This window comes from Apis laboriosa, unplaced genomic scaffold (assembly GCF_014066325.1).
Source record: "Apis laboriosa isolate Shangri-la unplaced genomic scaffold, ASM1406632v1 scaffold11_cov152, whole genome shotgun sequence".
NCBI classification, from domain to species: Eukaryota; Metazoa; Arthropoda; class Insecta; order Hymenoptera; family Apidae; genus Apis; species Apis laboriosa.
Window position 1 is genome coordinate 5,112,690 of NW_025221020.1, and position 17,757 is coordinate 5,130,446.

A 17,757-nucleotide genomic window follows, 5' to 3' on the forward strand; every position below is an offset into this window, starting at 1 on the left:
ATCTAAAATTTCTTTCATGTTTATCTCGGGAAAGAATATTTTCTGGGACTTTCCTGGCATTTAAATATCAATCTTTTGATTTACATTACATTTCAATATGTTCAGCTTCAAATCCGATAAAAATATATCGTCCGAGTTTTGAAGCTATAATTATTATTTGCATTGCCTATGTTCAATGTTCAACATATAACATATGTGTTATGTATTTTTCCTTTCAAAGCATACAAATGTTCTATTGGTAAATATACCGTTTTATCGCAATCTGCGCACACGTTCCAAGATATTTTCGTTTCCCGTGTACGGTCCTGGGATACGAAGAGGGTCCTCGCACACGTATGTGAAAATATGACTCACTTTCTCGGTTTCCGCCGGGGCAATTTGAGACCCGCTTTGCGGATTTTTTTCGTGTTCTCTCGCGCGGAAAACGCGAGTGGGAAACGTGAAATGGAAATTGAAAAATTGAAAAAAGGGGAGTCGAGTTGAAGCACGGCTCGTTATGCTTTATCGGCCCGTCGTATATTACCTTCGTACCACCGCGACAATCTCTTTTTTTATGCTTCGATATTATTTAAAACGTTGTACCCTTTCGTCCAATCTTCCTAATGAAATCCTCTCATTTTTCTTTCTTTCGTGTTTAATCGACTTTATCCTATGAAAATCCCAATGGCGCTTCAAATTTATACGTCGAATAAAAACAACGTCCGTTCCCGACACGAATATATATTTTTTCCTAACGAAACTTTCTCCTATCATCTTTTCACAAATTTATTCATCCGTCTCATAGACACTTTTTAACTCTTCATTAATTTTAACTTTCTCTCCTCTCCGTAATATAATCGTAATAACGAGTATTTTCATATATCCACGTTATTCCATACGTAAATCAACGAAACCATTACTTTCGTTCCTTTATCTTCGCGTGTAGGCGTTCGGAGAATTGATTCGATTTCCGCGAAGCAATCATGACTTATCGTCTTTCCCCGTGAAAACGATGTTACACATCCCAACCATCATCGTCGTGTAACGATCGTATGCAAATATCCTCCTCGGTTGCAGGTACTTAAACGTGTTCATGATCTCGTTCCTTAACGATGCGGCCACGTGCTTTCACGGGTGTCGAATTATATTTCACGACGGCGCTTTCACTCGTGTTCGAGGCTCGTTGAAAAACCATTAACAGAACGGAGACTCGTCGTATAGGAACGGTCACCCTTGCCCCTCTTAATTCGCGTTGGCACGCTCTTTCGCTTCCTCGCCGGGGTCCAGGGGAGGATGAACCTCTACGTGACTGATCTGCCGTCACGTATCCGCGAGCGCGACCAATTGTGTTGACTGGTGATTTATAAATTTAATAGTCCACCGTTATTCCGGCGGAAACGAGTATACGCCTCGGGAATTTTGCTTATGCGACAGATAAAAAGTTTCGTCGTTCCGAATGGAACGAGCAGGGAATTTGATTTATTAATTATAATACAATCTTCCTATCTATTGCATTCGAGTTCGATTAAACGAAATAATTATTGAATCCTTTTCTTGATAATTTTTAAACCTTCTAAATTATCGAATGAAAAGAATTTTATGTATCGTAGGATCTTGAGCGAAAAAATTATGGGATCGGTGCGTAATTGAAATAAATGAAATTGATAAGTTTGTTAAGACGGTAAAGAGGTTGTGGTTCGCGTTATCGATGCGGTGATACGGTTTTATCAGGAGAACGTTCGCTAAAGTTTCAAACAGTGGAAATGCACGCGGTCTCTCTAAAATATGATCGACCAGTGCAACAATTTATTCGCGATTATTATCTCACGGCAAATAGGCTAGAAGACGTATAGGTACTTCCCGTGACTCATTCAGGTAAGGAATTTACCCGAGACTACTGTCACGGTTCCCGCGCGTACATTCATTGAATCAATACGACACGTACTCCTCTAGGAATGTGAAATGACTGCGGAGGAGCAAACCGTGGAGGAAAACCGTGTTTCGATTCTAACTCGATATGCTCGTTTCCGCTGAATTGTTCGTCCCAGTGAAATTATCGTCACGCGAATGGCCCTCAATTTTTTCTTTTCTCGATCCATATGTAATTAATCTTGTGTGTATGTAGCAATTATTTTCTTAATTTTATTATTACTTTTCCATCGAAAAGATCTCACATTTCATACGTATCGCAATTGTTAGAAATATCATTAGAAAGGATCGAAATTTTCTTTGAAATAAATTCCAATTACGATCCAATTTGCCTTCAAATGCAAAGGTCGGGCTTTGAACTTGGTTCAGAGATTTGGTTCGAGAATGAACGAGAACTGGTTTGCGAACCCATTCTGGTTTCGAAAGTGCAGTTCGTAGGCGAAAGAGAAAAAATGGAGGGGGAAAGAAAAAAAAAAGAGAAAGAAAAGGGAGAAAAGAGAGGGTGCGCCCTTCACACATCACGGCTGCACACGGTGATTTATGGTGCGACGAAAATTATTGCCGCTGTTAAAATACCTCGAGGCGTATTTATTGACAGACACGCGTTGCCTCCGCGAGACTGTTCGTGAAACGAGGCGGCCCTCGAAACGACAAGACCGCGCTTAAGTCGGCTCTAAACGCCGGCTGTAAAGCCTCCCGGTAGAAACGACACGTAAGGGTGCCATTTTCGCCAGAAACGGGCCGCTCTCCTTCCAAATATGCAACTCCTTAATGGCTTTCGAATCAGGGCTTCCGGACGCTTCCTAGAAATAGAATTTTTAAATTCGGCAAAATATTTTTTCCGTACAGAAAAATTCGAGAGAGAGAGTTGAGTTCAATCGTTGTTGAATTCAATTTTTTTTCTATCGCGATAGAGATCGAACGAGAGTGAAAAGCAAAAATGGCACCTGGTATTTGCGTGTATCGTGAAGTTGGAAATAGATGTTCTCAGAAATGGACGAGTCAAAGAACGATTTTCGATTTTTTTGGAAGGCGAATGCTTGGCGCCTGGCGAATCGAAACGTCGCCGCCGGTGGTGGCCGACTAAAATTAACCTTTCCGGCAACAACCCTTGCGCGCAAACGTACACAGAGTATCGCCCGTGTTAAATCGCCCGTGCTTGTAATATTCGGAGAAGGATTCGGCACCGGCAAAAATTGCGTACGTGAGGCAACTGCTTACGACTTAGTTCGTTTCCTAGCCCCCTCTCCCTATTTATACCGGTCGCCGCGATTTCTCCTTCTTATCAGTGTCTTATTGTCGCTCCTTCGCTCCCTTTTATTAAGTTCCGCACCGCGGAATGAAACTGACCAGTTTTTCCGGTTTTCGTTTCACGATCGTAACCAGATTACCGATCTGTGTTGATGAACAATTTGAGGATGATACAATTTTACGATACGTACAATTCTTTTTTTTTTTTTTTAATTTTCAAAATACGATTTTTTACCGCTATATATTATCGTTGTTATATCGTTATTATTTGAAGATATCCCTGCACAATAAGCTCAAATTGTGAAAGGAAAAAAAAAAAAAAAAGTTGAAAATTTAAGGGTTAAGGGGTTAAAGGGCTTCGTTCGACGTTCGACTCGCAACGAAGAATGTATAGGTGAAATTCCGTGGAATGAAGATGGAAGGGCATAAAAGGGTTCTTTCATGGTCGGTTTTCTGACCGTAGGAACATAATATTTTTTCGTGGGACGTTAGAGGCGCGTGGATCACCGAGAACCGAGTGCATTAACAAAATAACGTAATAAAATCTGCCCTCGCGGTCGCTGCTCCCTGTCCCTTCCCCTCCCCCTCCCACCCCTTTTCAAGCCAACTCCTTCGCTCTCACTCTCCACCACTGTCACTCTGCTTCCTTTCGCTCATTTCTCTTTTTCTAGGTGGCCGCTCGTAAAATCTGATACATTGTGCGGCCAGTCGTGAAGTATTCATCATGCCCAGACACACCGAAGGCACGCAATCGAGGAAACGAAAGGATTGACCCCGTGGAACGTTCACCATTTAGCTTCTTCCTTTTCTTCCTTAACTCCGGAGCATCGATTTATGGGGTAAGTCATACCGATATTTCTCTCCATACCTTTTTTACGATGCGTGCACCGCCTTTCATACTTTATTCCATGATTTTCTTCGATCGCATCGAGATCTCACTCGCTCCTTGGAGACATTGCAATTTTTCGAGATTCGTTCGAGGAAATTTATTCGACTTTTCTTCGACTTTTTTCTGGTGTTGGTAAAATTTTATTTAATCGCGTGACTTAATTATACTTATACTTTATACAATCCGTACGTTCAATCAAAGTACGCTCAATCAAAGAGTTACAAAAGTTTACATTTTTCTCACCGAATCTCTCCATTTTCGAGGATATTTCTCCCGAGTCTTCCACTTATCATTAGCGAAAAGGTTTAAATCTTAAATCTCGGATCCTCCTCGGAGAGGAGGTGTTTCTCTCGAGGTAAAATCTTGCCTTCTAATCAGGGAATTCGGGACCCATCTCGATTCGAGTTTCAGATTTCCGAGCTACGATTCTCCGCGATATAGTCGGGAGGGGGGAGGTTTACGAGCAGCCAGTTCGGTGCAGTTCCGACAGTTTTTAGGGTCGAACAAATAGCTAATGCAAATACGGCTTCGTGGCCGGCATTATTTCACCTTCACGGCCGTTAGTCTGGGCCGAAGGAGGATCATCCTTCGCCTCGTTTGACCCATCGTCGTGCTTCCCATTGGCCCATTCCATCCCTCGTCTCGCTTTTGGGAGAGACATTAACAGAGCGAGAACTTAATGCTGTTCGTTATCAATTAAGACACGGTCGTTGCAATTAATTCCCGCGGCCGCTGTGGAGAGAACGAGAAACGGAAACGGCGTTGTCTTGAGAGGAGGGTACTTCCTTTGGATCCACTATCTTGGCACAATACTTGGGGACGAAGTTATTCTTGTAAGAGATTCCAATAATTCTTGTTGTAAATAACAGTGGGTTTTTGTCATTTGCACATAGTGGTCTCTATGGATGTGTTAATTTGGAGCTTAATTGTGGAACAATAAAATTATTTTTATGTAAACGAATTTATTGAGATTTGTGGTAAAATATGGTTATAAACTTTTAGAAAGTGATTCTTGTTGTAAACAACAATGATTTTTCTCATTATTTGTAGATAGTGATCTCTATGGGTCTATTAATTTGGAGAATTTGAATAGAATTATTTTTGTATAAAGTAATTGTCACAGTTGCGAATTTATTGAGATATGTGATAAAATGTGATTATAAACTTTTTAGAAGAGATTGAGGCAAGAAGAATTTATCCAATAATTTTTTATATTATAAAATTATTAAATATAACTTGTTCGCCTTGCCGCAGAGAGCGATAGATTTCACGTATCTATAATAGAATTCTAAAATTCAAAACACCGTATTACATATCAATTTTATCATCGATTATCGTGTTTCTTCGCTTTAAAAATCGAGAATAATTCCATACGTAGAAATTTTAAAATACAAGAAAATTCGAAACACGAATTGATGGAGAAATAAACGAACGAGGATGATACCCAAAGAAAAAGAAATAAAACGTCACGGTTTAGAGGATAGAGAAATGAATCGAGAGTTTGGGAAAATGACTCGGGGAGGGTTGAAATTGAATTAATATTCATAGCGGCGCGAGGTCCGGTTCGGAGAGCGACGGTGATGGAGCGACGAAATCTATCTTCGACGCGCGTCCCGTGGCCGGAGAACAAACCTGTAATTTGTCAGAGTGGCGATCTCTAAGCCCCGCCATTATAATTTACGCCTATGCACAGAGCAAACTAGAAAGGAGGAGGAGATAGATCGACTCGAGGTGTACTCTTGGCCCGATGTAACGCGAAATCGATCCCTCTCGATATGAAACAGAAGATACATCTCTAAGATACTCTGAAGAGAACGGGTAAAAAGTTAAGCGTCGCGTTCTTCGCGAGTTTCGTGAATTTAAATAGAAAATCTGTCAATTAGAAGATCTATTACCAGATGAAATCGGCGAAGAATGCTTGCTTTCCAATATCTGTCTCTTGAAATCTTCTCTTGAAATTTCATTACTTAACGATTTTATTTTAACTATGACATTGCTTTTGCAAAAAAAAAAATGGCCACTTTCCCTCGTAAATTTCTAAATATCGCAAATTATTCACCGAACCAATTCGCAACTTTCTCCATTCCCCCCAACATTCTTCCCGCGGTGACGATGATTTCCAATTTCATCGCTAAAACTCGACGAAAGAACCGTTCCCTTGTTAACCTCGTTACACCGCGCCGTTTCGTTTCTTGCCTTCCTCTCTAAAAATCGTTCGCAGAAAGCACTCGGATCCGCGACGAGTCGTTAAAATCTTTCCTTCCTCCGCTGGCCGGAGGATTTGTCATGTTTCTTCCCGTTGGTTGTCGGCGCTTTATGCCACTTCTTCTTAAACTCCGTTGAGAGGAGGAACTTCTCGACGAATCGGAGAGGAGGAGGAAGAAGAGGAGGGGGAGAAAAGAGGAAGCCTCGAGGGAAACAGGGAGAAAGAAAGGAAAAAAAAAAAAAAGGAAAAAAAGGATAAAAATCTGGCGAAAGGGGAACGCATCCGTTAAATTACAATGGGCAGATCGGTGGTCGCGTTACAATGTTTTCCTTCGAGCGTGCGTCGAAAGAGAGAGGAAGCGTATCATAAGTTACAGTGCGTGGCAGAGGGACTGGTGACGTCGGTTCAGTCCATATTTCATGCTTTTGTTCGATTCTGTCGGGCATTATTTTAGGTTACGTCGAGAAATGCTTTCTGGATCGCGGTTTACCCATTCTCCTTCCTCTCTCGCCGTTTCTTCCTCTTCCCCTCCTCCCCTGTGTGTCCTTTTCCTCTCCTTGTCCCCGTTCAACTATCCGCTTCCCTCTCCTCGCCTCTCATCCGCAACCGATAACCCGAAGAGGGAGAAATATGTCGAGTTTCCTGGCCGTATCTTGGCCAACCTCTCTAATGCAACCCCCGTGTTCGAGCCACGATTTCGATCCTCGTAACCATCGACACTCGACCCGTTGTTTGCCCTTTTCCTCTGCCTCTCTCTACTTCGACAAATAATATCCGAGAGAACTGCTTAATTCCAAAGTATACCCACCTTGTCGAGAAGATGGCTCGAACGAGGCAAGATCGATTCGTAATCCGATTTGAAAAATCACGATGGAATTTTCTTTTCTCTTGTTATTGATTCTTGTATATATATATATATATACATATAATATCCATCCATCCATATCTGTGAAAGACGCGCCATTGACTGTTTCGATCGAAAGAATTTTTATCTTCCTCTTCTTTTTTTTTTTTTTCTTCATTGACAATATACAATATTATACCCTTAATATCATTTAATCGAAACGACTCAATAGCTAACTCAATACCTAATACCAGGGCGGAGGGTAATTGACAACCGAGTTTAATCATCGCATACAACGCATACAATTTTCCCGCGTACGCGTAAGACCGCAGATTGGGCCGCGATTCGAGTGACACGATCCCCGCGGATCGTGGCATAAATCACGCAGGCCCGTTTATCCCGTTTGTCGACTGCGGTGATTCGGGGGAGGAGCAGTGGGGGGGGGGGTGGACAATAACGACCTAGTCCGTGGAATCGTGGCTAAGGTTCTTCTCGTCGGCCGTTTAACAGCCGCGATAAAACACGTCCTCCTCCATCCTTCTCCCACCCTTCCTCCCTCCTCTAGCGAACGGCTAAAACGGTTCTCTCGCCGTGGAGGAGGCTTATAAGAGCGCGCAACACCACTTTAAACCATTTTTCCCGATACAACAAGGGGTTGACTTATGGCTCGCGCGATCCTCCCCTCCCCTCCCCTCCCCTCCCTTCCTACGTTTCGAAAAAAAAAACGGGAAAGGAGACTCGCGGAGATTGCGGGGAGGACGAACGAGAAAGAGACGAGAGGAAGGCGAGAGGAGGGAGAGGGGAGAGACATACGCAGTGGCGTCTCGGCCGGGACGACCGAGGATATTGCATTGTGTTTTCTTTCGGGACAAATGATTTACCGTGTTTCCCCTTATATTGCCGCGAGCTACTACAACCCCGCAAAAACACGTAAGGGGTTGCGAGAGTCACCGTGAGTCGGCGACGGAGGGGAGGGGATGGCGTCGAGAAAGAGAAACGGGAGAGGGAGAGGGAGGGGGGGGGGTGAGAGTGGAGCGGAAAGGCGAGCCGTACGATATGGGAGGTATTACATATTTATGGGCTTCTGGTACGGGCACGGAAGCAAATTTCAGGCAAATCTTGGTAGGAAATAACGTTAGAGCCATTGGGACGTAAGGCCGTTTTCCTACACGACGAATATCGGGGAATTATTATTTTTTCCTCCCTGGGCGGTGGTTGGGGTGATTTGTACTTTCTTTTTTTTCTTTTCTTTTCTTTTTTCTTTTTTTTTTTTTTTTTTTTACGTACGTACGATCCTTCGACGGGTTGTTTATCGTTTATTAAAAACCGAATATTTGAATAATATTTCGCGAGGAAATTGGATATATTCTTCGCGTTCGTGTATTCTGGTCGCTTTAAAAAAGAGATTTTTTTTTAAGACGTGAGATTTAGGCTCGAGATATTTCGTCGTGTATATAATACAGAAACGTTGATACGTTTATTCTGTTCGCTGGGAAGGGAATTTTATATCAGGGTTTTGTAGTTTAATTCGCGAAAATAATATGTTATTTATTAGATTAGAATAGAAAAAGGTAAAGATCGATTCTTGATACCGGATATTATCGGTTATTAAGTTTCTACGAAAAGAACTACTAGAAGCAGTAAATTTCCAATATAAATACAATTCCAATATATAAAGAAGCATTAACCATTTATTTTGATCGCATTATACTCTATCCTCCCCCCCATGTAATTTATGTTCTCGGAAGCAAAGGAACGTATCGATATCTTTCATCACCGGTTTTCTTTCTCGACGAAACCATAACACGTCTCGTTTCTCACGCTTGGCGAGATTACAAATACGATAGAATTCCATAATCCAATGCAATGCATTATCCGAATGCAATCTTGCAATCATCGCCCCATTCCACATACGAGCATGCCATTATATTATTCATACGTTGCTACGATCGATATTTGCGATAATATTAATAATCACGATCAGCCAAACTCCTGCTATTTCCCGAATTGTCGGAATTCTACGCCATTATAAATATTCACGAAAACTGTTCGCCTAACCATCCAATGCGAGTTATTATCACTCGAGAAGGGGAGGGAAAACTCGTGGAAAAGAAGTTCGCGAATTAATCGCAAATTAACTCGTAGCAAATTCTACGGGGCGTTCCTGTCTGCCCTTAAAAAGAGAATTCTACGAGGGCAGGAAAATAACATTGGCAAGAACATCGGTAGCGATCATGCAAATTACCATCCGTCGATACGTTTATTCCCTTATTTCCCGCCATCCAAGTTTCCTCTCCAAAAGTTCGAGGAGGGATGAAAAAATTCTCATATTGCAATTATCAATTATTTTTTTGATAATTCCTCTCGGCCATTCGTCCCCCTTTCGTTGTCAAGATCGCGCCCCATTAACGTGAGATATCGGCGATGGGCGCACGAACGAAACCGGAAGGAATTAACCTCGATTCCGCGGCGGGCAGCGGAACGAGAGCCGACTTCCGATTTGTCTCGTCGATATTTTATACCGATGGCCGGGCGGGTCGGACGGGCGACCCTAGGGGAGCGGATGGGGCACGGATGACCGGCGAATTATTGAATATTGAGCAAGAGCCACTTCTTCGTGACCGTTTCGAGCTAGGAGGAGGGAAACAATGGTTGGCTCGTGATCGTAACTATCGTTTCGGGAAACAACCATCATCCCCTCGGACACGACGCGACTGTATATGTATATATATATATGTGTATGTCCATAGAAAACTCGTAAAACGATTCTACGCCACCCGCGGCGAGTCAAATTTTTATCGAGCGGATGCATGTTGGGCGTATTGTCGGTGATTAGAAGTTTCGACGAGGGGTTAGGTCGAGGGGAAGATGGAAGTTAATTAAGAATCTGTTGGAAAGGAGATTTGGATAGATGAATTTTAATTCGTAGTTGCAAATTGAAATTTCTACGAGATACGATACGAAAAGGGGGGGAACGAAGAAAAGGAATTGAATTATTTTCTATCGATCGATTGGAATCGATATAATTTGAAGAGATGCGAAATATTGAACCCTCTATATATCCTTAATACTAAAATCCTTATTATGACAAATCCTATTCGAATCTTCTTCTCCATCTAAACAACCTGTGACCTCTTTAATTCGTACGTAAACGTTTCGATCCTCGAAACATCCAAGCTAACCCACCCAATTCCTAAAGCGAATTGGATTCGCCTTTCTCGGGAAGCCAACCCCCGGAAACGGGTCCCGAGTTGTAAAAGCCTGTCAAGGATTTCGAGCCACGGCGACCGAGTAATTTTCGATTGCCAAGGCGAAACGACGGATGAATAAGTAAGAAGATATCGAGCCTGGAGCAGTTTGCGTTCACTTTGTAGTCTATGGACTCGACTGCCTATCCTCGTCTCGGACGCGTGTGGCTGCTGGCACACCGTCGAAAGGGGTTGTGCTCCGTCTCCGGATCCTTTCCACGGAATGCTCTGGCTCGTCGTGGATGGGGGTGGTTGGATACACCGAGACGGGATTTCGCGAGCAATTACGTGATTAAGACGCCTCCGGCTGCGCTTGGGGGTCCACTAAGTACGTACTTAGGTCTGATCCGTTACCGTGCTAACTGGCTGCCTCTTCTCCTCTAGCTCGGCTCGTGTTTCTCCACCGCCATCGGCTTCTATCTCCTTCCCCTTCCTATCCTTCCTTCCTCCCTTCGCGTGAACGGAGAACCACGGTTCGACTAAAACCAGCTTCTCCTCTATGGCGTTTCTCGAGTTTCGGTTTAACGGAAATTAAGCAAATAATTCAGACGACGTTTTCGTTGCGTTCTCGCGCTTTTCGATACGTACGACGAGTACCTGTTGTTGTCTTAGTTAACTTATTTAGCGGGGAGGATGAGCTTAAACTGAAATTGCATTCCAGAATCTTCTAGCTTCTTCGATTCTCCATTGTACATTCTCCGCGTGTATGTGTGCACTTTGTTTGGGGATGGGAAGAAACACACGGAGGAGAGGAATTAAAAAACGGGCGAATAGTCCATCCTGGCTTTTATCCCCGACATGTCGCGTGCGCTTTATGGCCTCGTGAAAGGAGTCCACGTCGCGTTAGATATTCATTAGGAACGACGGACAACGCACGCTCCCTCTCGTGTCGTTACGAAAAGACGAGAGAGAGAGAGAGAGAGAGAGAAAGAGAGAGTTGGTCGAGGGAGATGGTGGTGGGAAGGGGGGAAAAAGAGAAGAAGAAGAAGAAAAAGAAGAAGAAGAGAGAAAATAATTGGGCGGACGGAGTAACGTTGGTTGGTTTAAAAAACATTTTACGAGGGTCTTAATTAACCCGGAAATCAGAGCACGCGATGGTGCGGCGGTGTCATTGGTCGGTTGTTTGTCGGATACGAGAGGCCTCGATCACGACACGCGTTTTAATAAAATACCCTTCGTTAATTATTGCCGCGTCTCGTTTCGGTTGTTCCAGCCTCCAGCTTTTACGCCCGTTGTATACTTTGCTCTTGATGCACTTGTTACACAGCGGTGGATCCCTAAGCTTTCACGTTGATTCGCCTGTTTCCTCGGCAACGTCGTAAAGTAAGGATTAAAACTGCCCCTCTCTTTTTGTCTCTTTCTCTTCGTCTCGCGCGTATCGTTGAGCTTTGTAGAGTGACCGACACGATTATGGTAGCCGGATAAGTAAGGTGCAATTTCTTGAATTAAGTTGCAAAGGGGAAACGTTTATTTGGGGCATCTTGAATTCTTGAATTCGATGAATTTAGAAAAATATGTTTATAGAATATCTTTTTGATTAAATGATGATTATGTAATAATTGATTAATATCAAGAATTTATATTAATTATTAAATATTGAATACGAGTAATGACAAAATATGATACTAAAACTATGAATACTAAAACGTAGAATAAAATTTCATTTTCAAGATTACTGGGAAAATTAGTCTGAAAAGTTGAGACGTGATTATAAATTCTCGGAATAATAAAATAGAGATATTAGAATATTAAAAGCGAAACAGAGAGATTAAAGGATAAACTACTTGCTGGGAACGTTTAATAAAAAAATCCGAAGCGTGATCTCGATACGAAGGACAGATAGCTGTAAAGGATGGGATGTATCAAGGAAGGAATCGCCATTTCCATTCGCCTTTTCCACCGACCGATTTCGTCGCGTCGAACCACTCGAAGCGCCTAAGGGGTATACGACGCGTGGCATGGTGTGAACGAGGCCTCATTTGAATCCGAATGGAGACGATTTTCGCAGAAGAGGTTGTCGGTGAAATGGCAGGCCGCGAGGGGGAACAAAGAAGGCTAGCCGCGGCAGACAGAGAGGGGAACGGTTCACTCTATTTTCCGACGTAACAACGATGCCAGCAATATGTCACTGACAGATATTCCCGTTGGTATTTCCAAGAGAGCGCGAACTATCGACCGGAAGCTCATGTATTTCCGTTTCTATATTGCATCGGATTCACTCTTCCAATCTCACCCTCTGCTCTTTTTTTTCCCTCCCCCTCCTTTCTCTTTCGTCTTTGAACATATTCGATTTCAAGATACAATAGAGCGTCGATTATTCCAATTTCATCGATACATCATTACGAACCTATAATATAAATATTTATTATACAAAAGAATATATACTTGATAAGAAATAAATAAATTCAACAAAAAATAAATTAATCGTTATTAGATATATCCCCAATTTAATTTAAATAGAGGATCGATCGTTTGAATAACCGATTTCTATTGTATTACTTTTAAATAAAATTTCAATAATAGTTATTATTTCTAGAAAATTATTACAACCATTTTAATTAATCCTCAACCTATGAGACGACTCAATACAAACAATTCTCGTTCACTTAGCAAACAGTTCCAAAGTTCACAGTAGACCAAACGAGAGGGTACTTATATCCTCCCCCTTGAAACTTATCTCGGGAGGATCCGTTTCATTTCATCGGTCGCTTACATTATCGCCACTCGCGTTTTGGGGAGGTGCAAGGTGACGGATTAAGTCTCTCCAAGACTTTCTCGGAAAAGCAACAGCTCGAAGCTGTTGCCGAATGTCGCTCCGTTCGACTATTAGCACTTCCCTCCCTCCACCGTTCTCACCGTTTCGCCGCCAGGGTTATTATCCTCTCCTGCCGATTTCATAACATCCTTCGAAGTCGTCGCTTCCTTCGCCCCACCCCTCCCTCTCGTCGCTTCCATCCACCCTCCTCTTCCGGGACACCAACGCCGACACTCGCGCTCCATTAAAGTAATGAAGACACCGAGGACGTTCCAACCGAGTCGCGTGACGCTTCGGGCACCAAAGGGTTTTCCTTCCAAGGAATTTATTCCGCGTCGAGGGCTGTTAAACTCAAAACAAACCCAGGACCAACCCACCGACGACCACCCTCCCTACCCCCCTTTCTCGTTTTCCGTGGCCTCTCGCGTCTTATCCACCGTCGTATCGTCATCGTCTTCCTTGTAGTCGTCCTCGTAGTCGAGCAGAGAACGACTTTATCGTTTCGCCTGCTTTGCATCTCGGGCATTAAGCCGCGCTGACGACCGGGTATTATTCTTAAACTGCGACGCTCGCGGCTCTTCCACCGTCCCTCGATTACCCTCTAATTCTAATTTGACGTTTTCCAACCTACCAGCCATCCGCGTCCTTTCATAAAAACTTGAAACGCTCCTCGAGCTGCTCCTGCTTATTTCTTGCTTACCGTGGTAGAATAGGTAAGTGTCTTTCCACAATTGCTCGCCTGAAAATTCGCCGATTATATTTTTAAGAGAAATGTTGGAAATGTTGTACGGTGTTGCAAGGTGTTAGTTAATCAAGGATGTATCTTTATGTTTTGTCCAATATTCGAAGAGGTATTCATCGAAAGTTTTGTAAAAAAAAAATATACCTCACGGATTCTAGAGTTGGAAAAGAAAAATTAGAAAATTAATTAAAATAAAATCACTTTAGGTAATAATTTCATTTAGAATAATATATTCATTCATAGCAATTTTATAGGTTGTCATTTCTTCGTATATGATCTTCAATGCTACAATTATTTATTTCTTACTTAATGTTAATATTGAAATTATTAATCAAATACGAATTTCCAGACTTTAAATTAATCGAATAATTGACCCGGACGAAGGACAGCCCTGCACGATTTCGCGTCTCGAGATTCGGCATGTCAATAAAAAAAAAAAAAAAAAGCGTGGAGCAGATCGAAGGATCTCGCCGATGAATGTGGACTCCATCATATTAGTCGTTCGCCATATGTCGCGTGGGTCGCGTGCCTTCACGAGTGGCCATTCGGTGCCTCTGTAATTACGTGCTCGAGGAATAATGAACGACTAATATTGTCGTCCTACCACCATTCTCGTCTCCTTTCTTCGTCGGTCGCGACTTATCGACCTTTCGTTTTGTGTTGCCCTTTCAACCGGTTATGGCACACAGTCCTTTGATTCGCGCTACCTACGTACACTTTATACTATATATTTTTTTTCTCTCTCTCTCTATTACTCCCTTACTACTTCTTCCACCTTCTCTTCCACCTTCTCTCTCTCTCTCTCTCTCTCTCTCTTTTTTTTTTTTTGCTTTTCTTGTTTATTATTTCCTCTGCCCATTGTTGTCCCCGAAACAACATTTCGTCGTCGCGAGAGGGGAGGAACAATCGATCAATTCCTCTCCCCGCGTTGCATTTGCGCTGCACCCTGCACCCTCGCTTCCCTCTTCCCCTCCGAATGGAGATAAGGATCTCGATCGGACAGGTGAGGCGTGGGAAGCGGAGGCCAGCAGCCGAAGGGTTCGAATTCTCTCTCTCTCTCCACGTCCCTCAAACCTTCTGACAGCCTCCTACAAATAATTAAACTCTTTGTCGTTGCGGCGCAGCGCGCAACCCTGCGCGATCCACCCCCCTTTCCATTCGGCCGGCCGGGCCCTCTCGATTACTATGGATTCTTTCGACGACTCTGGATTGCGGAACAGCGAGTGAACCCCGAAACCGTCGAGCCTCGAATCGATAATATATATTTTTTCTGGCTGGGGTTAAATTCTCTCGCGTAGAATTTTTGAAGGTCTTTTTTCAAGAAAATTCTGAAAAGATAATTCCGTTAAATATTGAATCGTGAAAAGAAGAAGAAGAAGCAAAATTTGGAAACGATTCATCCGTTTCCACTTCTTTGTTAAATAAATCTTCTAAATCAAATCCAATCCCCTATTTTCGAGGCAAAACTTGCACCATCCCCTTCACGCGGAAGTAAGCCGCGTGATTAATTAAGCTCGCCGAAAGTTTGGAGTTGGCAAGTTACCTTGCCTTGGTGTCGTTTCACTCGAATACCTGATAGATTTTCAACCGCGATACATCTCGCGGGAAAGCCGCAGTTGCAGTCGTTCCTCTTCTTCGGGCTTCCGCCCGAATCCACGCGTCTCTCTTTCTTTCGCCGTTCAAGAGCCAGAGGATAAGAGTGCAGGGGAGGGTTCTAATTAATGGGCGGCACTGTGCTTGACATGTTTACTCTGGGCGCAACCCCTTTCTCTCTCTCTCTCTATTCTTTTCCAACGGGGAGGCAAGGGGAGGGGGCGATACAATCCTCGCCCCTCCGTCTTACCTACCTCCGCCTCTTTCACCTTCCAGTTTCTCTTCTCTTCTCTCCTCCCTTCTCACTCTCGCCTCCTGTTTCCTCTCTCTCTTCCTTTCTTTCTTTCTTTCTTTTTTTCCCTTATTTCCACGAGTTTAGTCAAAAGCGGCACGCAAATACTCGCGCGCTCGACGACCGACCAATTATGCTGACCGAAGAGGCGGCGGCGAGAAACTTTTAGAGTTCTGATTAAACACGGTGCCTCTAATGGATGGTGCTTCCAGTTGGAGGAGCTGGAAACACGTCATCCATCCGGCAGATCGATCAACGCGAGCTGCTACGAGTTAAGCACGAAATGTAGCACTTTCCTCGGCTTTTTATATTTACGAGCTCGAGGTGACTCGCGACGAGGTAAATCGTTGAAAAGGAGCTGCCTACTACGCTGTTGCTACCTTTTCACTTCGTTCCCGTCTCTTTCTCTCCCTTTTCGGCTCCCTTTGTGAATCCTGTGTGCGCGTTTCGCGATGAAATGCAATGTTCAGTGTATTCGTGATATCCGAACCGTTTTTCCTTTCTTTTTTCTTTTTTTTTATCTTTTAATCTTCTGTTGTAATCTTCTGCAATCGTAACGTTAAGTTCTTTGCTTCTTGGAAATTTTATAATTCGAAGAAATTATGTGCGCGATAAACGTGAAATGTAAATATTTTGGAAATGAATATTGCTTTCATAAATATTGTGTATCATAAAAATAAATGATAAATGCTTTATTGCATTCTTTTCGAATGAAATGATAAGTTAGATAAATAAAGTTTCGCTATATTCTATTTACAAAAAAAAAAAAAAGAAAAATTAATAAAAGGATAAATTAATATTCTTTCGATGAAAATTTTTATCTCTACTACTTTATCGTATCATCAGTGATATGATACACGTGAGAATAAAGTTATTATAAACGACAGATTTGTCGTTTCAAGATGTTACAATTTTGTGCACAGGTTCATACTCGTACGTATACGCAATATGATTAGATCATGGTGTAGGATGTTGAACATGGCCACTCGTGCAACCGGTTATCTCTGTACGCGGCGTGCATTTTAAGCGTTTCAATTACACGTGAATTAGTGGCGAGTAATACTTGCTGCCTTGTTGCTCGATCTCGAGATACGCGTGTACACGAAGGCAATACTCGATTGCGATCTTGTTGAAAATTTAATTACACACCGTGGTTTCTTTTCGTACGAGTATAATTAATTAACGGGGAAGGTTTCTTTCTACGTCCGTTGTTGGTATTTCTGTTTTAATTGTAGGTGATGGATCGAGAAAAGTTAGAGAAGAATTATCATAGATAGAAGGTAATAATTATCTTTCGATTATTCTTCAATCGTTTCACGAACAGTGATAGATTTACAATTAGCCGCATCTCGTTTTTTATTATTATTTTCTACTTCGATTAATTAGTGTAATTGAATTTTCATTGTTGATAAAATGTTGAACAAATTTCGCGATTGATTTTTAAATATGTCTTCCGTAAAACTGTTCTTCGACTGCGCACGCGTGATGTACGCAGTAAATGTGTTAAAAAGCCACCGCTCTAAGCGGTGTAAAACACGATAATGAAACATAAACGAAGGGAAACGCCGGTAAATCCTATTCCTATTTCACATACATATCTTAACGTTCACTGAAACGACGCTCAATTGCGTCGTAAAAGATTGGCGAGATTTTTCTTATAACTCTAAACTATTAAAATTGATTAAATCGTTGGGAATTAGAATTAAAATTAAACAAATTACTGAAATTTAAATAATTTCTCTCGAACGATCTTTTTTTCCCTTGCAATTATCGCGATTCTTCGAGCAGCTGACATAGAATCATTGGCTCGCGTCGTGCAATGATTGCACGCGGTGATTGCACGCGCGTGAACGCGTAATGAAGTGTCGATGAATATCACTCTTCGACGACGAATAAATAGAGGAAGGAAACGGGAATAAAGGAGGAAACGTGGAAACTCGAAACCTTGAGCAGCATCCGCGGAACGATTGCACGCAATTTTCTAGCTCAACGACGTTCGATCGATCCTTTCGATGATCATTATCGTTGT

The 17,757-nt window shown here is 42.5% G+C and overlaps 1 protein-coding gene across 1 annotated transcript in view; it reads left to right on the forward strand.

Moving 5' to 3' along the window:
• Positions 1-3,848: 3,848 nt before the first annotated feature.
• LOC122718061 overlaps positions 3,849-17,757 on the forward strand; it is a 117,852-nt gene continuing 103,943 nt past the window's right edge. The window contains exon 1 of the mRNA XM_043942741.1: positions 3,849-3,998. Coding sequence (XP_043798676.1) covers positions 3,994-3,998 — 5 coding nt within the window. The 5' untranslated portion in view covers positions 3,849-3,993. The remainder of the gene's footprint in view (positions 3,999-17,757) is intronic.